We start from the raw sequence: 20,870 nt of genomic DNA, 5'->3' as shown, positions 1-20,870 counted from the left end.
AAGCAATCACCAGGACAGAAACTGCTACCTCAAAGCTACTGCCAGATCCCAGCTCTGTCCTTCCCCAGTAGCCGGTTATTCAGTCAGGGGACAGCCCGTTAGCTCCTATACCCCCAGGGTCACCTGAACCCTGGGAACAACTATAAAGGCTGCAGAACCACCTACAGAAGCAGAGGTACAGGTTGGCAGCCTTAGAGAAAGCAAGGAGAAACAGGGAGTCTTTGCAGGAGCCAGGCAAAGGGAGTGCAGCTGGGGGAGGTTAGCAATTAGTGGGGAGGCCATTCTGTATATAAGACTGTAGGAATAAGGCTACAGTGTGGAAGCAACATTGTTTTGGGGTGAGTTTGTCCAGAGGTGTATCAGGGGAAAACGGCATCTGGGGACAACACCTTCTCTGGGTGCTCCCCTCCACCCGCTCCCCCCATGCTCGAGGGCAGGACTCAGAGGCACCAAGCCCCGCCCCCGCCTTCCTGCAGGCCGGCTCATGCCGTTCCCAGGGCCTGGGGAGGGCAAAAAGCCAATCTGCACGGAGGCTGGGGGTGGGGTTCGGAAGCATGCAGCTGGGGTGCATGCCATTTCATCATGTGGGAGGGCACCCAGCACCCCCCATGTGACCAAAAGGCATGCATCCAGGGACATGGGTGACACCATGTCCCTATAGGCTATACGCCTCTGAGTGAGCCTTTGCTTGTGTTGATCCTTGCCTTTAAATAAACAGTGAAGTACCAGACTGCTGTCTTGACTGCTGCTTGGTGGGGGTCGGGCCACAACACTTACCCAGAAACAGAAAATACTAGATACTGGGTGGTAGTTGGCTGGATCAAAGGCGTCCAGGGATGATTTCTTCAAAAGCAGCCTGACCACTGCCTCCTTCAACCTTCTTGGGAAGACGCCTAAACTTGGGAACAGATTTAAAATGTCCCCCAAGGGGGGGTTGTGCCCTTCCCCCATGCTTGACCTTAATCAACTAGGACAAGTATGCAAGTTGCAAGCAAAAGAAGCTACAAATTTGGTCAGGATTAATCTAGGTAAGACTCAACTGGAATAAATGCATATTGTTCACTGTAACTGGAAAACTGTGGTTCCCCCAATGAGAGAAGATAATGGATCTCCCTTTCCCCACTTTCAGCTATAATCTGGATCATTACTCTTCTTAGCAACAAAATGACAGGAAACTCCTTTTGTGTTTGTTAAGGAGGGTTGCCTCTCAAGGAATCTTATAGCTCTTTTTTGCTTAAATTGAGATTTCTGGGATATTGTCATGTTTTATCTCCCACCCAGGATTTGGGCACTTTCAGGCTCTCTGTTCAGACCTCCCCCACCCCTTTCTCAGACTCATTTTCAGCTTGTTAGCCACCTGCTATTACAGCTCTCTCAGTAGTATGGAATGTAGGTTGCTTTGACCCTTATGGGGGGGGGGGGGGTTTCCTCCTTCCAGCAGTCTGTAGGACTGGACAAATATCCTCCCCTCCTTGAGAATTGGTGGGCAGGGTGGGGTGACAGACTGCGAGGATAACATAGGGTATAATGGTGAATGCAATATTGACTAAGCTTAGTTCCGGCAATAGAAGTCCAAATGCTCCTTTCCTGATGCTGTTTCATAATAAAGAAATCAATTAAACCCAGACTGCTGGAGGAAGGAAAAACTCATAGGTCATGGAAACAAGCTATTTAATGTAAATAATCTGATGAGATATCAACTGAATCCAAAATAGTTCCCTATCTGATGCAGAGCTGTGCAGACTGTGCAGAGCATAGCTATAGCAACCCCAAATGACACAAGACAATGGAGGGACACAGAAAAGAGGAGTGCAGATAGCAGGTGGAAAAATGGGAATCATGGGAGTCAAATGGAGAGCTGAGAGGAGGGCAGGTGATGTGAGTGGCTAGTTAGCAAGGAGCCTAAGAGAGATGTGGGGGAAATTGATTTGGAAGCAGGGGGAGGCTGAATGACCCACCAGTCCAATGATCAGCAGTGGCTTACATGTTTTCAGCCTCAAGTCACTACTGATCGTCTGACTGCCAACCCTGTACCATGTGAGATGAGGGGCTTCCAGAAGAGGACAGAACAACATCTCTTTCCCACAATTCCTGTGGGTCCCCATTTGTTATAATTTATTTCATACTATATAGTAGCATATCGGGTGCCAAGAGGAAGAGTTTAAAAATTAATTAAACAATAGTCATCTAAGAATGCAAGCTGAAAAGTTTCCAAGTCTACAATTTTACCATACATACATAAATGGCTATTATAAAAGGTACTAGAGCTAAGAAAAAAGAAAAAAATGCATGCATTTTGAAAGTGTGGAAAGAAATTATGCACAATTATAGTAGTCTTCCCCCCTCTTAGGGCCATACTGTTTCATTCTGCTCATACATATATCTCTTAAAGAGTCTTACCCAGACAAAGCTGAGGAAGATGGTGGTGGCAAATCAGGCGTTAGAACATAGAGGCTGTTGTTCTTTGGCAAGTGTAGAGTTTTTAGAACAATCTATAGGGTGAAAAACATATCAGAAGTTACAAAATGTCTCCATTATGCATTCTGTTATCAAACTAGTTATGGTTTATTATAATTAAATATGCAGCAACATACTTAATAGCAGCATATTCTGACAAATTTCTTCTGTTGCCACAATGAATTGCTCCATTTCATCAACTTTAAAGCAAAGGTCTCAGAAAGTAAAAGTAATACATGTAATACAAAATGTCACTCTACAAGTAATAGAAGACGTCACTCTAAACTGGGAAGGCCAGAGCCTGACCACATGTTTGCCAGCAATGCCAGTAATAGGCCATCTACAAAAAGGCTTAGAATCCTACGAATTTAGAAGATGTGAGACATCCAAAAGCTAGAAGAAGGTGCAGTTTTGAAAGACATTTAGAACATCCAGTTCAAGACATCAGAACTATCTAGACTTGTAGGAAAGAGTGTCAACGGGGGGGGGGGGGGGAATGTAGTATGAGCAGCAGCCTCACCACCCTATTCCACAAATAACAGGTTGAATTTATAGTAGGACTCAAAATTTGTTAATGACTCTGGGAAACTGAAACTTAGGAGAGAAGTTCAAAGAATGTAACAGGAAACAGCTGCTGGCCCTGCCTCTTTCCAGTGAGCCTTTTTTAGAATATCAAGCTACATTAGCCAAGAGCTCTTGTACCAAATTGATAATAAAATCAATTAAATTGCACATTTGTCCAAACTACATTATGTATCCACTGTCATGTTTTATGATTATTGATGGCATGCTATTTGTAAAAGCAGATGCACCACCACATTCAGATTTCAAACGTTGCTTGCATATCACTAGATAGAACATCTATATCATCAGAACTTGGTATACAAGATTCTGCAACAAAAACAGGAACTTACATTGTCATCTACATCTCCAGTTTTCCAGCCCTTTAGCAGCATTTTTGACGCAGGAATTTGAAGTTCATTTTCTAGAATGTGTTTGATTTCTCCTGCAAACAAAAACATATTATCAGGGTTAATATTTTCCTGCACTCTACAAGCTATTGGCCCAGAGACGTAGGTATAGATTTTTTTATGGGGTGGGTTCGGGGGAGGGGTCATGACCCCACCCACCCCTGGGGTGTGTGTCCTTGCCTCGCCAAGCCCTGCCCCTGGCTTCAGTGCTTATAAAAGCAGCTCTCTGGGGCCAGGGCCGACAGACTCCCCTGCCCCGCCCACCCCGTTCCCACTGGCTGGGCTCCCAGCCAGCAGCCAGCAGTCCCTTCTGCCCTCTCCTTCGGGTAGAGGCGTAGCTAGGAAAAATGGAGTCCAGTGCAAAATCTGAGTTTTGCACCCTACCCCCCCCCCTCCCAATGGGTGGCTGCTGTGATGCTGGAATCCACCCCCAAACAGCATCATTTTCAATGGTGTTTAAACTAGGGAGCCCAGATTCTACTTTTAAATCCACCTTAAAGGGAGAATCTTGGATCCCCAGTTAAAACAACATTGAAAGTGATGCTGGTTGGGGGTTAGCATCACTTTCAATGCTTAAACTGGGGACCTCAGATTCTCCCTTTAAATCCATGCAGGGGGTGGATTTAAAAGGAGAATCTGGGGAAATTGAGGGGGGTGCCTGCTGTCAGGGGTGCAATTGTTAACCAAACTTTCAGGGTATCTTTAGGAGTCTCTCCTAATGATACCACCCAGGTTTGGTTAAGTTTGGTTCAGGGGATCCAAAGTTATGGACCCTCAAATCTGTAGCCCCCATCTCCTATTAGCTTCCATTGGAAACAATGGGGAAGGGGGCACCCCCTTTGGGAGTCCATAACTTTGGACTCCCTGAACCAAACCTCACCAAACTTGGGTGGTATCATCAGGACAGTCTCCCAACAAATCCCTGAAATGTTGGTGCTGCTAGCCTAAAACCTGCGCTCCATGCAGGCCAAAAACTGAAAAGCACTTTTAAAATACAAAAAAAAAACACAAACGGGGGGTGGCAGAGCTTCGGACATGTAATGGGGGAAACCTCCTCTTGCCTATGTCCTTGTATTGGCCATAATTACTCAGCAACAAAACAAAACATTAGGTCTTGGAAGCCTAATGAATTAATAATCATGCTGTATTTTGCTTTTCCAAATTCTAGTAGTCAGTTCAGTGGTTTGACTCCAAGGCTGTTTTTGTGTGCTTCCACTTTCCTGTTGCAGGCACTGCAGACCCTGCATCACATCCTACTCCATTCCTTTGAGTACTCTAACTTCAGAAAAAACTTTCTGAAGGGTAAACAGGGCTGCAGTAGGAAAGGGAAGAAGGAAAGGCTTTGGCTTTGGATGCAAGCTAATGAAATGACATAGGAATCTGTTTTTGTTTCCCAATCAATAATTATGCTCTGACATGCAGCTGTCAGAGACAATTCTGTTATGAATTTTGACAGGTGGTAAATGTGCCTCAGATAAATTCATAGCAATTCTACATTCAGCTACTATCTTATTAGGATAGCAAGGAGCTATCTTAGACCAGATAGTTTAGACCAGTGATGTCTGGCATATGACAACTCTTGCACCAGAAAATGCTCTTTCCTAGGACTCCTTTCAAAGGGGATTTGGAAACATCAGTGGTTGCCAGCATTGTGTAGTGGTTAGAGTATTAGTGTAGAATTAGAGGCCCAGATTCAAATCCACAGTTTGCCATGGAATCTCACTAGGTGACCTTTATGATTGTTGTTGTCACATTCATTTTTAACTTATACTCCACTCTCCCTGCTACAGCTGACTCAGAGTGGCTGTCAACACATACATGCAATATTGATACAAACGCAAAATTAATAAAACAATAAGAACCCTTTAAATAAATTTTATTTATTAATTTTATCAGATTTATATCCCACCCTATACCTGAAGGGCCCAGTGTGGCATGTAAATATACATAATGGAAAGAGAAATATATATCATGCAAAAACTAAGGAAAGGAGAGGGAAGGCAAAGGAGGCTAGAAAGTCGACTCAAACCATTGCTTCCCTTAACTATGGGCCTGGTGGAATTGAGATAAATCCTGCAGGGCCCTGTCCTCATTTGACAAGGCATTCCACCAGGCTGAGATTAGGACCAAAAAGGCCCTGGCTCAACACTTTTAAAGCCAGACACTTTTCAGGCCAGGGATCACTCTGTAAGGACACATTTTGTACCAGCTGCATTTTGTACCAGGCCCAAGGGCAGCCTCATGTACAGTAAGTTGTAACCATTTTGGAGGTAACCATTTTATAAATCACTGTAGCTAGGTCAAGGCAAGACAAGAAGGGTGTCAGTTTCCTGCCCTGAGGTATGTGGTAAAATTCCAATCTGGCTACATTTGCAACCTGGGTCTCCACAGAAAGAGCGGCAATGAGGAACACAACCAGGCTCTTGACAGATGGCTTAGGTGCAAACTGCACATTGCCAAAAGCCAGAAGGTGGCAATTCACTCCTCTATCCCCACAGATCAGCCACAGGACCTCTACTTTAGTTGGATTTAACTTCAGTTGGCTCTGCTTCATTCATTTCACTATGACCCCAGACAACTGGGCAAATTATCCAGGGTGGCACTTGGCCGGACACTCATCAACAGATACAGCTAGGTGTCATCAGCACACTGGTGACATCCCCCTCGAAACTCTAGACCAGCTGGGCCAGAGGATGCATATAGATGCTAAATAACACTGGGGAGAGGATTTCCCCTTGAGGGACCCCATGCATCAACAAATGGTATGATGAGGCCTTCTCCCCTAATGCTACCCTCTGTCCCTGCCCCTGGAGAAAGGAAACAAGCCACTGTAAGGCTGTTCCCCTCATACCAGGTTCAGCAAGGCAGTGGGTCACAAGATCGTAATTGATCAAGTCAAACACTGATGTTAGATTGAGAAGCAGCAGCAATGCTGACCTGCCTTGATCCAGCTGTTTCCAGAGATCATCTGTGAGAGCGAGAAGGCTGTCTCCACCCCAAGACCAGGTCAGAAGCTGGACTGAATGGATCCAATACTGATGAGTCTGTTTTAAATCACTCACTTAATTGTAGGTGAGTAAAAACACTCACAGGAGATTCCCTTCAGATGTAATTGCTCTCTTGTTTTCAATTTCAGTTGTCCTTGCACAAAATCTAAAATATCATGATATACAGTCCATTTTTTTTAGTTGATTTCTCACCTAAAAATGCTTTATGTGGTGAAAATTACCTTGGCATTTTTTTTTAACAAAGTCTAGGTTTGAGTTTGTTACCTGCTTTGAAGCTTAATGAAAAGCGACCTACATGTTTTCATAAAACTAATAAAATATTTGAGCTTGAGATGGCAGAGATGAACAGGGCACCTCACCTGAGTAAGCCTTAAGTTCCTTTACTAAACACTATACCCTCCTGTATCACTGAGGAGTTCTTCATTTGTTCTTGCTATTGCTGTTAAAGACTTCTTAATCTCCATGATCAAGCTGAGCAGAGCTACAACATCCATCACTTAAAGCACAAGAAATTCTTTTCTTCACATTCTTCTTTTTTTATTTTTCTTTTATGGTCCAAAGTCAGTCCTCTAAATTCAAGCATTCCCTGACAGGGTTGTTTTGTTTTTTTAAATAAGTCACTCATTATGCAGTTCTAACTATAAGACCAAGTTTCATCCAAACAGCAAATGTATCATGACTAAATCATGAATATTTATTATTCTTGTAGCATTAGGTAGATACGCTGCAAGACCCTGATGAAAATTAAAGCTATATCTTTATTCATTGGAGGTGTCACATAGCTCCATCTCGTGGACATTTGCTGCAACAGCAGTTATAACTGAAAATGTTACAAGCAAAGCTTTAGGGACCTGGAGGAGAGTGAATGTTATCCCTATCTTCAAAAAGGGGAAGAGGGATGACCCAGGAAACTACAGGCCAGTCAAGGAAGATATTGGAGCACATTTTAGAGGGGTCAATCAATAAGCATCTGAAGGACAACTTGGTGATCCAGGGAAGCCAGCACGGATTTGTCCCTAACAGGTGCTGCCAAATCAACCTTGGTTCCTTCCTTGATCATGGGATAAGGTTACTATATCATGGGAACACTGTCAAGATTATTTACCTTGTTTTAAGTAAAGATTTTGACAGAGCCTCCCATGATGTTTTGATTGATAAGCTGGAGCACTGCAGACTAGATTCTAGGATAGTTAGGTGGATAGGGAACAGGTTGAAAAACTGCATCCAAAGAGTAGTTATCAATGGCATTTCAGTTGATTGGAGGGGTGCCACAAGGCTTGGTTGTGGACTCAGTATTTTTCAGGATTTTTATAAATTATCTGGATGAGAAGGTAAAGGGATTACTCATTAAATTTTCAGATGCCAAACTAGGAGGAGTAGCAAACACCCCAGAAGATAAAGAATTCAATGTGATCTGAACATACTGGAAAAGTGGGTAGATGTGAAAAAGATGCAATTCAACAAGGATAAGTTCTACAGCTGGGTAACAAAGATGAGAAGCACACATATTGGATGGGGGATACACTTCTTCATAGCACTGGTTGTGAACCATATCTAGTGAGGACTATAAGCTGAAGATAAGCAGTCAGTGTGATGCAGCAGCAAAAAAAGTAAATGCAAACTTTGAGCGTAGAAGACCTGGATCAGGTAACACCTAAAGCACAGTGTGCAGTTCTGGAGACCTCCCTTCAAAAAGATGTGGACAGTATGGAGCTGGGACAGAGGAGAGTGACAAGGATAATCAGGGACCTGGAGACCAAACCGTAAGAGCAAAGGTTGAGGGACTTGAGAATGTTCTGTCTGGAAAAGAGGAAGCTGAAAGCAAACATTATTGCTCTCTAGGTATTTGAAAAGCTGTCCCTTAGAAGAGGGCAGGCAAATGTTCCTGTTGGCAGCAGAGAATAGGTCCAGCAATAATGGGTAAAAATTACAAACAGAAAGGCGCTAACTGGACATTAGGGGAAAAATTACAGCAAGATTAGTTCAGCAGTGAAGGTGCTGAGCTCCCCCTGATGGGCACTCTTCAAGCAATAGCTGGACAAACACTTGTCAGAGATGCCTTAAGCCAGTGGTGGCGAACCTATGGCATGGGTGCCAGAGGTGGCACTCAGAGGCCTCTCTGTGGGCACTCGCGCACAGAGTTCATCATGTGGGAGGGGGTGGAAAATCACACACACACACATCTAGGCTGGCCTGGGCATGATCCTTTACCTGGGAGTAAGCTCGGTTGCTGACAAGGGGGCTTGGTTCTGAGTAAACCCTCCTAGGATCGTGATTCACCCATCTGAAGCGTTGCACGGTTACTTCACCAAGCTTATTCCTGAGTATTGCGTGCCTCGGAGCCAACCATTTTTTCTAAACTAAAACCTCAGGATTCAGGTTAAATTGCCGTGTTGGCACTCTGCGATAAATAAGTGGGTTTTGGGTTGCAATTTGGGCACTCGGTCTCGAAAAGGTTCGCCATCACTGCCTTAAGCTGACCCTGTTTTGCCAACTCAATGATTCTATGGAACAATCACTAAGCACATTTTTAGGTATACACTGAAAGGTAAACTGTCTGCAAATACGTATGCTGTTAATGATACATTACGAAGCTATAAGTGGCCAGAATGTACTCTTGAATGTATTATTGGTTGCAAACCCATGTTCATTTTCATATATTACGTGAATAGTGTGATTGACACATGGATGGGAAGGCCAGAATGCCATTGATGTTAGAATCCAATAATGCAGACAAAAGATTTAATAATAATTGTTGCTGTAAAACAATGTAGAAAATGGAAGAAAAAGGATAGAGATTGCATGGAGAAGATGGCAAAATGCTAACAGGGGATGGAGAAAAGGTAGAACTGCTCAACACCTTCATTGCCTCAGTCTTTTCCCAAAAAGGAAACGGTACTCATCCAGGAGAACATGAAACAGAAGATGCAGCAGGAGAAATTCAGCACAGCATAAATAAAGAGTTAGAACAGGAACACCTGGCTACTTCAAAGGAATTCAAATCTCCAGGGCCTGATGAACTACATCCCAGGATATTATTTTTTTAAAAAAACTGGCAGAAGTAATCTCAGAGCCACTTGCTATAATCTTCGAGAACTCCTGGAGAACAGGAGATGTCCCAGTGGACTGGAGGAGAGCTAATGCTATCCCCATCTTCAAAAATGGGGAAAAGGAGGATCCCAATAATTACCGTCCAGATGGTCTGCCAGCACTTAGAAGGGAATACCGGTATTGTGATCACAAAAAGCCAGCATGGGTTTCTGAAAAACAAGTCAGGCCAGACCAATCTTATCTCTTTTTTAGATAGAGTGACAAGCTTGGTAGACCAAGGGAATGCTGTGGACATAGCATACCTTGATTTTAGTAAAGCTTTTGACAAGGTGCCCCATAATATTCTCGCAAGTAAGCTAGTGAAATGTGGACTAGACAATGCTACTATTAGATGGACTTGTAATTGGTTGACTGATCGAACTCAGAGGGTGCTCATTAATGGCTTGTCTTCATCCTGGAGAGAAGTGACTAGTGGAGTGCCACAGGGTCCTGTCCTGGGCCCAGTGCTATTCAATACTTTTATCAACAACTTGGATGATGGAATAGAGGGCATGATAATCAATTTTGCAGATGACATCAAATTAGGAGGGGTAGCTAATACCCCAGAGGACAGAGTCAGAATTCAAAATGCCCTGGACAGATTAGGGAGCTGGGCCCAAACAAACAAAATTAATTTCAAGAGAGATAAATTGAAGCTACAATGCTTGGGCAGAAAAAATTAAATGCACAGATATAGGATGGATGACACCTGGCTTGACAACACTACATGTGAAAGGGATCTGAGAGTCTTAGTAGACCACAAACTGAACATGAGTCAACAGTGTGATGCGGCAGCCAAGAAAGCCAATGCAATTCTTGGTTGTATCCATAGGAGTATAGTGTTTTGATCGAGGGATGTAACTGTACCTCTCTATTCTGTATTGGTTAGACCTCACCTGGAATATTGTGTACAGTTCTGGGCACCGCAATTCAAGAGGGATATTGGCAAGTTGTAACAGGTCCAGAGGAGGGCAACCAAAATGGTAAAAGGTCTGGAATCCATACCCTATGAGGAGAAACTTAGGGAGCTGGGTATGTTTAGTTTGGTGAAGAGAAGGTTAAGAGTTGACATGATAGCCATGTTTAGATATTTGAAGGGATGTCATGTTGGTGAGGGAGCAAGCTTGTTTTCTGCTCCAGAGACTAGGACCAGGAGTAATGGGTTCAAGGTGAAGGAAAAGAGATTCCACTTAAACATCAGGAAAAACTTCCTGACATAAGGGTTGTTTGACAGTGGAATGCACTACCGCAGAGTGTGGTGGAGTCTCTTTTGTTGGAGATTTTTAAAGAGAGGTTGGATGGCCATCTGTCAGGAGTGCTTTGATTATGTGTTCCTGCATTGCGGGGGGTTGGACTTGATTGCCCTTGGGGTCTCTTCCAACTCTATGGTTCTATGAATGGCCTTGTTCAGACAGCGTTCCACTTATTACAGCGTTCCACTGAATACAGAAAAGACAGCGTTCAGACAGCGTTCCACTGAATACAGAAAACGCAGAACAGCCAAGATATTCCATCTGCTGAGAGGTGAAGAGGCTACAAACCATGGCTTGTTTCTTACTTCTGGTAAACTAAACCATACCATACAGTATATAAATATAACAAACAAACAAACAAACAAATAAATATTGTCTGCGCACAGCAGCAGAGGAGCAAGATCATGTCTTCTACCTCCTTTATCCAATGCATTTATTTAAAACAATTTTATACCTGCTTTTCTCCAGGACATCCCAGGAGATATTCCATTTCGCTCCTGTACTAGCTGAGGAAAAAACTAGACACAACAAGAATTGAACAATGAACACACCAAACAGCAACATTGGAACAAACAACAATGGGAGGAACAAACAGCCTCCTAACTATAGAAGTCGAAAAATAGGAGTAATAATTAGACCAAAGTATCTAAAATGTAGGCTCTAAGAGGAAGGATTTAGCTCGGGGGTAGGGAACCTGCGGCTCTCCAGATGTTCAGGAACTACAATTCCCATCAGCCCCTACCAGCATGGCCAATTGGCTGATGGGAATTGTAGTTCCTGAACATCTGGAGAGCCGCAGGTTCCCTACCCCTGATTTAGCTAATGAAAGAACATGAGTTATTGACCAAGAATGCTACGTAGGAAGGGCCAAGATGGATTCCAACCACCCAGGAGAAGACCCCTTCACGGTAAGTATCCAATGGGTCATTCTCCTGGATGGAGAAATCCATCTTGTTGGAATCTCCCAGAGAAGTTCACCCAATACGGTGGGTGGCATTAGTTACCGATAACATGTTCCAGAATCCTTCTACCGAAGGAAGCCTGGCTGGCGGCTAAGGAAGACAGCCTATAATGTCTCACAAAGGAAGATGGATTTGCCAAGGTGGCGACCCTACAAATCTCCTCTATTGAGACATGTTTCAGCAAGGCTGCATTCGCAGCTGCACTTCACGTGGAGTGAGCAGTGAGACCTGATGGAAAGGGAACCCCTTAAGCCCAATGAGCTTCTGTAATACAGGTTTTGATGTTCGAGCTAATAGAAGCTACTGACATGGGATCCCCCAGCCTAGGTGGTACAATGTTAATAAGCAATGATTCCGATTTTCTAAGGCTTTCAGTGCGGATGAGAAAAGCTTTGAGAGAATGACGGACGTCCAAATGGTGCCACAAACGCTCTCTCAGGTGAGTGGGATCGGGGCAAAAATTTGGCAGGACCACGTCCTGTTGCAAATGAAAAGGTGTCGCTACCTTGGGTCTAAAGGAAGGATCTAACTTCAGAACCACCTTGTCTGGGAAAAACATGCAGAAATTAGGATTTGATGACAAGGCCTTAATTTCTGAGACATGTCTGGTTGATGTAATAGCTATGAGGAAGAGCAACTTCATCCGTAACCAACGGAGGTGAATTGACTGTATAGGCTCGAACAGTGGATGAGTCAAGGCATCCAAAACAACATGGAGTCTCCATGATGGAAAGCGGTGAGCGACAGGGGGTTGCGATTGTTGTACCCCCTTCAGAAACTTTAACACGTCAGGATGCCTGGAAACTGGAAACACGTGCAATTCTGGAAGAACAGTATTGAGTGCTGCCATCTGTCTATGCAGGGTTGCACTACGCAAGCCATCTTGAAACCCTTGTTGTAGAAAATCCAAGATTGCAGGTAAGGTGGGATTCTCAGGATCAATGGACTTTCATCTACACCATGGAACGAAGGCCTTCCAGGAAGAGTTGTAAATGCCAATAGTTGATTTACGACAAGCTGCCAACATGGTGTCAATAACCTTCCTGGAAAAGCCTTTCCTGATCAGCCTCTTCTGCTCAATAGCCAGGTGGTCAGTTTGAGCCAACCTGGATTTGGATGATAAATGGGACCTTGTGACAAGAGATCTGTCGAGACCGGAAGATGAAACAGAGGTTTGGTGGACATTTCTTGTAATACTGAGAACCACGGTGTCCTGGCCTAGAAAGGTGCCACCAGAATTACTTCCCAATGTTCTCATTGAGCCTAGTGAAGGAATCTCTGGAGAAGAGGAATGGGAGGGAAGGCATAAAGCAGTCCGTCTGGCCAGTGGGCTGTGAGGGCATCAGTCACCAAGGCGAGATGATGATGGAACCTTGTGCAGAAGACGGGAAGTTGTGCATTGGTTGGAGAGGCAAACAGGTCTGCTGTCGGTATCCCAAATAGTTTGGTAATAGCCCGAAATACCTGCGGTTTCAGTTGCCACTCTGCTTCGCTCAGCGTTGACCTGCTGAGCCAATCCACTTCCTTGTTGAGTGAGCCCTTGATGTGTTTGGCTCAAAGAGACGCCAGGTTCATCTCTGCCCACTTCAGGAGTTTGAAGGCTTCCTGTCATAGTCGAGAGGACCTTGAGCCGCCCTGGTGGTTAATGTAACATTTTGCTGACACCTTGTCTGTGTGGACTACAACATGCTTGAGATGCACTTGAGAATGGAAGTACATCAGACCTAGCCAAATCGCTTTCAACTCCAGTACATTGATGGGAAGGTTTTGTTGAACCGAGGACCAGGTGCCTTGCGTCCACAGTTGACCCAACGTCGCTCCCCAGCCCATCAGACTGGTGTCGGTGAAGAGGTGTATTGGATGATGCACTAGAAAGGCTTTTCCCCTGTTCAGGTTGTGTGGAACCATCCACCACTTCAGACTGAGACGCACGGAGGGTGAAACTGTTACTGGAATATTCCTCTTCAGAATGATCTGGCATGTCCAGGGACGTAGTATCATTTGTAGTGGTCTTGCATGAGCTCAGCCCCAATGTATCATGTCCATGGTTGACAACAGAAGACTGAGGAGACTGTCAAGTTGAAGAAGAGTTGAGGCACCTTGGGCAATGGTCTTGTTGGTGATCTCCAGGATCTTGGCAATTTTGTGCGAAGGAACGAAGAGTGTGCAATTTGTGGTGTCTATGGTGGCACCAAGGTGTTCCATCCGTTGACAAGGTACCATGGAACTTTTCACTTCGTTGATAATGAAGCCGTGTTGGGTGAGGACCTGGTGGACTCTCTGTACGTCCTGACATGCTTGTGCTCTGGATCTCGACCCGATGAGTATGTCGTTGAGATAGGGATAAAGATGAATCCCCTCCCTGCGAAAAAGAGCTATGGGGGCGATCAAAACTTTCATTAAAATCCGGGAGCGGTCACCAAACCAAATGGAAGGGCCACAAATTGGAAATGCTCTGGACCAAGGGCAAAACGGAGAAACCTGTAGTGAGACGGGTGGATGGGGATATGGAGATAAGCTTCTGATAGGTCTAAAGATGTCAGGAAGTCCCCCTGCTGAAGGGAGGCCACTGTGGACCAGAGTGACTCATCTTGAATTTGAATTTCCATAGATGGTGGTTGGTAAACTGAAGATTCAGTATCGCCTGGACGTCCCCATTTTTCTTGGGGACAGTAAAAAATGGGAGTACACCTCCTTGCCATGTTTCTGGATGAGGTGATAAAAGCGTCTAGTGAGGCAACAGCCAAAAAAGACACGGCCATGAGAACCCTTCCCTAATGCCCTGAGCTTTGGGGGGGAATAATGATTGTTAGAACATTACACTCTTTATTAATGATATGAAAATTGTTGTATGATTTTCCTGGTATACGTAGACATTTAAAGAATGGAATAGCTGGTTCAAATGTTGATGACATAGATTGTGTATCATTTTGTCAAACACACCTGTGCAAGTTTGATGTCGAACTACAATGAGCAAGAAGAGAAAACAAATATATTACTAGTATTCTCCCAAACTGCAAGCAACTAATTGATGCATAACGTAGTGGAAAAGCAAATATGTGTGTGTGGGGGGGGGGGGGGGGGCGGGGATGATAAACAAGTAAATGCTCTGCAAATAAATTATGTGCACCACTAGGTGTCACACTCTGACAAGCTATTACATATTAAACATTTTAAGAATCCATTGTTTCACTTCAGCTGACAGGGAACAAACTGATTTTGCAATCTGCAAAGTTTTTCCTATTATCTCTTAATTGAATGTGTATTGTTAATAGGAAATATGTTTGTGAGCCATCTCAAATAACTGACGTCTTGCTACATTTGCTCTATAGATATGCACTCAATGACATAAAGCTGCCCTTCATGCTCCACAAACTCTCACAGAACCACAGACTTTGGCAATCATGCTTATATAGGCTTCCAGCCTATGAAGAAACAAAACGACAATAGTTCAAAGTACAATTTCAGCATGGGATGTTACTGTTATTTCGTCGTGCATACAAGCTCTGTTTTATGGGGAAAACATGTTGGTTATAAAATCATACCATTTGTTTTTATAGACTAGTTTGTTGGTGAACATAATGACTGTTGCTAAGAGGGAGTTAGAAGATCACTGAGAAGGGCTATGGAGCAAATGCAGCAAAACTTCAGTTATTTGGAATGGCAGCCACCCCACTCTCTGTGGGCTCACCATTCCAGGCACACACCCCCAACATGGCTGTTCTGGGCCACCTGAGGCAGTCACCCCACCCACCCACCCCCCGCCAGGGCCTGGTCCAACCAAGCAAGCCACATTTATGTCATATCCAGCCCTCATAACAAATGAGTGTGACACCCCTATATTAGATCCCATCTTACCAACAGCCTTTTACTGAGGAAGAGAATTATATATATTCCTTTTACGGAGGAAGAGAATTATACACACACACACATACACGATTTGCAGGTGGGCTGTTCCAAATAAATGATTTTTTCCTATTTAAAACATTTTAAGAAACCATTGTTTCACCTCAGTTCAAATTTTTATTACCATACTAATGACCTAGGGATGGGGACAACTATAGGGAATTTATTGGCTCATCACACAGGCTATTAAAATATGTTGCCCTATGAATACAAGAATACAGAATCAGATCACTCATCTATCAAGGTCGGTGTTGACCACTCTGACTGGCAGCAGCTCTCCAGTACATTGGTAGAGATCTTCATTAACTACTACTTATATTTCTAACTGGAGATGACAGGGACTGAATCTGGGATTTTCTGTATGCAAAATGTGCTCTGCCACTGACACATCCCCTCCACAAACACAAATTTATTTATGTAATGTTCTTTCTACAATCAATCTTACCAACTGTAGAACTGTCTTCAAGTACCACATCCACATTTCGGTCTCTGTACTCCACTCTGAAATCAAGCATCCGTGGCTGTCTCTCCACTATTTGTCTGGATGGCACTACATGGCGAAATGCAGACGATGAGGAAGGTGTTGATGATGACGAGGAAGGATGACTAGCGGGACCATAGGCTGGCCCTTGTAAAGTCTCTCCACTGTATTCACTGAAAAACATATAAATTGAATTTCAAATAAAGGAAGCCAGGAAGCCAGCCTCTTTAGCAACAATGTGCCATTTTGGTTGTACTAACATTATTGACAGATTAATTTGAGGAATGCTGCAGAAGATAAACCACAGATTACACTTGGACTCCTCCTAATGAAATTGGTGGTGGAAAGTGCTGTGGTCTTCCATCCAAGCACTAACCACTGACAATCCTGCTCAGCTTCCAAGGTCTCACAAGAGCAGGTTAACCTGTGCCTAATGAAATTACTTCTGACTACATCAATAAAAAGTAGATCTAGGACAGATGGAACAATGTTATTCTTCACATAATCTGCCCATCATTTACAAGATGCCATGAAAACCACCAGCTGAGATGACCACAGATTATCAGAGACTATCAGGCATGACAGCTAAATGGAACCACCATATCCAGAAGCAGTATGTTTATCGAGGTAGGAGGCTGCACAGTTGGAGAAGGACTAATGCTTGTCAGCATCTGGTTTGCTACTGTGTAAAACAGGATACTGAACCAGACAAAGCTTTGGTCTGATCCAAAGGAGCTGTTGTTACTTTATTTTACTAAACATTTTGATTCCAGGAATTAGCCCCAAATTGATATACATTAAGTGTTTGAAATATTTTAAATGGTCAGGATTTAACCACTCTTTTATAGCTTGGATACTTTTAGGGCACCTGATGCTTGTATTTTCAAGCAAAAAAATCTCATGGATAGGCATGGCAGGACAGACCTTTTACTCATCTTTTCTGAGAGGGCTTCATCAACAAAATGTAGTACAGTACAAGGAATTCAGTGAGGAGGCTGAAACTGTTCTGCCTTCCAGATCTGTTGGCACATGCCACTAGTGAAAGAAGAAGAGGGAGTGATTTCACCAGGGTTCCCATTCACCTCTTATGGCAGGCAATTGCCCACCAATTAACTGGGCTGCCCACCAACCCTCAGCTGGGCAACAGATGGAAGCAGGCCAGCTAAAGGAAGGGCTTCTGTACAAGCAGCACAATTGCATCACTTCTGGGTTTACCCCAGAAGCACTGGCATCGCAATGGGGACACGCTAGCATTCTCCCTCTCAGAGTTTTTGGAGGACAGTGCAAGACTGGCACTGTGCCACCATTTCTAAGGTAAGTGGCATCATTGCACCGTGTGCACAGATTCCCACCTTCACGAAGCTCCCACTGGTGGTCAAAAGGGATCCAATAGCCCAAGATTTCACCCACTCCTTCTATCCTACAGAAGAAAGACAAGCAGCAGGTTGCTAAGGTAATGAAAAGATGGGGAAAGATGTGATCTACCAGCTCCTTTTGCAAGCTTTTTTGCTGGATCCAGTTCTATGATTTCTACTACAGAGGGTTAGACACTTCTAAATCAAGGACTCTGTTTTACATCAGACTCATGTCTTATGTAACATTTGATACCGTTAGAAAAAAATTAAACTGAGTAGAAATACAAAATACTGAAATCTGGTAGGCTTTTAAATTATTAGTGAACAAATGATCTGCTTTTCATCATTGCTTCACTAAACAAATTTCAGAGAAAAGCAGAAGCTAAAACTACTGGTTTGGATTATGCTGTTCCAAATTATCACTGTGTATTTATAACACTGGATATATACATCATATAGCTTTATTTGTTATTTAAAATGTTTATTAGATGTATTTATTCCTTGCAGAATACAAGGCGACTTACAATATAAGTAAAACATTATAAAAACACAATAAAAACAATTCTGAAACCCATAAAAATCATAATTTTAAAATTCCAATAACAAAACTTAAATTAAAGCTAAATAAATCAAATGCAGTCCTAAATAAAACTGTCTTCAACTGCCCTGTGAAGATCAACGAGGAGGGGGAAGCGCACCTCCCTGGGGAATTGCAGGGCTGTCACCAAAAAACCCCTCTCTCATGTACCCACCAAACTTTACCTTCATCGTCATGATTTGCAGAGTCTTACCACTTAGTGGTAAAGCCGAATCACCTTCAAAACTCCCAAAAAGCCACATCAGGTATTAAATTACTGACAAAAAACCAATGGCCTTGGCACCAAAAAGCTGAATATGATTCAGTTTTTTTGGCTGTGAGGGAAGGGGCAAGAAATTCAACTGAAAGCTGGAGTCCAGCATTCAGTTGAAGCTCTCTCTCCCTGCCACAGTTTCCCAGGTCTATGTTGTCTTGAAGGGAGAATAGAGCTTCAACTGAATACTAGAATTTAGTCCAGGATTCAGTTGAAGTTCTTCCTGCTGCCATTTCCCAAGTCTACCTTGACTTGAGAAACCACAGATTATCAGAGACTATCAGGCATGACAGCTAAATGGAACCACAATATCCAGAGGCAGTATGTTTTTGAATACTGGAGGTAGGAGGCTGCACAGTTGGAGAAGGAGCTTCAACTGAATGCTGGACTAACCACATTGACTTGGGAAATGCAGGACAGTGGGTCACAATCTTTTTTATTTGGTTCAGGTTTTAGGAACCCCCCACCCCCCCAAAAAAAAAGAAAATTAGTAAAAGTTTGAATAAAGCTTATTTGGCTTTATTTTTAAAAATTGGGTTTTTAAACCCTGAACCAAAAATTTACCAAATAAAAAAAGACTGTGCTCACCTCTAATCAGTACACAAAGAATTGTTTATTTGAAACTTCCATAAAAACATACAGGTCCATCACAATCGACATACTTACTTTCAAGAATGAATTTATATTCATTCACAGTATTTGGGTGATTGGTGCTGATACAAAATGTGACAGCTCACAGCAAAGAATGGTTATCAGACACTGTGGGAGCTACATTGGCTTCTTCAAAGCACAATTCTGAACAGCCATATATAATTTATGTCTATCATAAATTAGAAATTGTCTTCTTTCCAATGTTGCACTGTAATTTCTCAGGTGTATCAAAGTAGACTTTTGATAGTCTTCTTTATGGTTTAATCTTTCTCACCTTTATTATCGTTTTCATTTTAGTAATACAAAGTTATGGCAGGGAATACATTCGACAAGGTCATGATATCTAAACCAAGAACACTTGCATTATAATCTAGACAGCTAAATGTTGTCTATTTTTTAGATGGGAATTTATGCTTTCTATAGACTTTCTGTATAATGGTTACAAAAGCTTCAATGCAAAATAAAAATAAAAAATACTAACAAAAATGTAGTTGTTAAGTGAGGTCACTTAACATCAGCATGTTTGTTATCCCAACATGGTTAATTTCCATCATTCTGCTTTCCCCAGGGAGGGAGGAAAAGATGAATAAAGTATTATGATTCTCCTTATATACAGAGCTCTTTCCTTCTCACTAATCTGAAAGAACAAAGAGCACTTCTCAGCTCTGAGGTCAAGAGTGGTTTCTGAGCTAGGACAAACAAACAATGGATGGGCTTTGTTCTAGGTGTATACATTTTATGCAAAACTACAATGGTCCCAATTCAGAGATCCTGGCATGGTAGAGTAGGTTGTATGGAAATACTTTTTCTGTCACAGAGATGGTCAGCACAGCTAACAGGGAGAAGGAAAGAAGTTGCCTGAAATTAATCTTCCAATCTTAAATAAATGTGAGAACTCGCCACACTGATCCATCCATTTGGCAATAAGTATGCTGAGAAGGATTTCACTGTAGGAACCCTGACACACAGGACTTTTCCCTACTCTCCATTCCATCTTTTTTTGCACATGACACACAAAAGGGCAGTTTGAATGTGAAACAGATTGTTCTTGCTAGATCAGTGCACAGAAATTTGAGTGGCCAAGCTAATAACAGACTAAGTTGGCTGTTTCAAGAAAAGATCAGTCTATGCTACAACAGGAGAGCTTATGAAGTTCAGTGAATTTAAAAACTGGATGTTGGAAGCATGGTTTGCCAAGTTAAGCCACAGCTTGTGTCCTACCGAATCATATTCCATTAGGCCTAGATCAAAAAGTCATGTGCTCATGGCAAAGGGACTTCAGCACATACCACAAAAGATTGCCAGTTTTCCTTTCTGATTACAGTTCCCTTGTTGTCACAGGATACTATTGCCAACTGTCACAAATGTTTTTAATGCACAATGATAATATGAGAGGTGAAAAACCCAGTGCATAATTGGAACCTTTAGAGCCTAGCCTATAAATAAATCTAATTATATAATAATATATTATATTATAGAGTATCTTATAATAATATAAGATATCTTATAATATTATTCCACACTAAATAGGTATTTCATGCCCTACTGAAATGACATTACCATAATGACATTTGTTGTACTGCAGAATTATGAACATTTCACTATACTTTATTTACCAGCAACATAATACAGTATCTGGATAAACACTTTATGATTTAATACAGGTGGACACATTCTGAATTGGAGAATTAAGTGGGAACTGCTAATATCACTCCAAAATTTCTTTGGAGAAGAAAGTTATCATCTTCAGTAGGTTATGGACATATAAAAAGTATGCTGAGACAACCCAAGATTTGCTTGCAAGGCTACCTGATCTGAACTTGCATCCACAGGTTTGGATGCAAAGATCAGTGTAGCAGTTTATGGAACAGGGGTTTTCTACTGT

General features: G+C 42.7%; 1 protein-coding gene across 1 annotated transcript in view; it reads right to left on the bottom strand.

Annotated features, from left to right (window-relative positions):
- Window positions 1-20,870, bottom strand: part of FAF1 (Fas associated factor 1) — a 278,015-nt gene that overhangs the window by 216,158 nt on the left and 40,987 nt on the right. Inside the window, exons 4-6 of the mRNA XM_048498943.1 lie at window positions 16,093-16,301; window positions 3,372-3,463; window positions 2,401-2,492 (exon numbers count right to left, since the gene is read on the bottom strand). Of these exons, the coding sequence (XP_048354900.1) occupies window positions 2,401-2,492; window positions 3,372-3,463; window positions 16,093-16,301 (393 nt within the window). The remainder of the gene's footprint in view (window positions 1-2,400; window positions 2,493-3,371; window positions 3,464-16,092; window positions 16,302-20,870) is intronic.

The sequence above is a fragment of the Sphaerodactylus townsendi genome, linkage group LG05 (genome assembly GCF_021028975.2).
Source record: "Sphaerodactylus townsendi isolate TG3544 linkage group LG05, MPM_Stown_v2.3, whole genome shotgun sequence".
Classification (NCBI taxonomy): Eukaryota; Metazoa; Chordata; class Lepidosauria; order Squamata; family Sphaerodactylidae; genus Sphaerodactylus; species Sphaerodactylus townsendi.
Note: the sequence above shows the minus strand (reverse complement) of the source record. Positions and strands in the feature narration are given on the sequence as shown.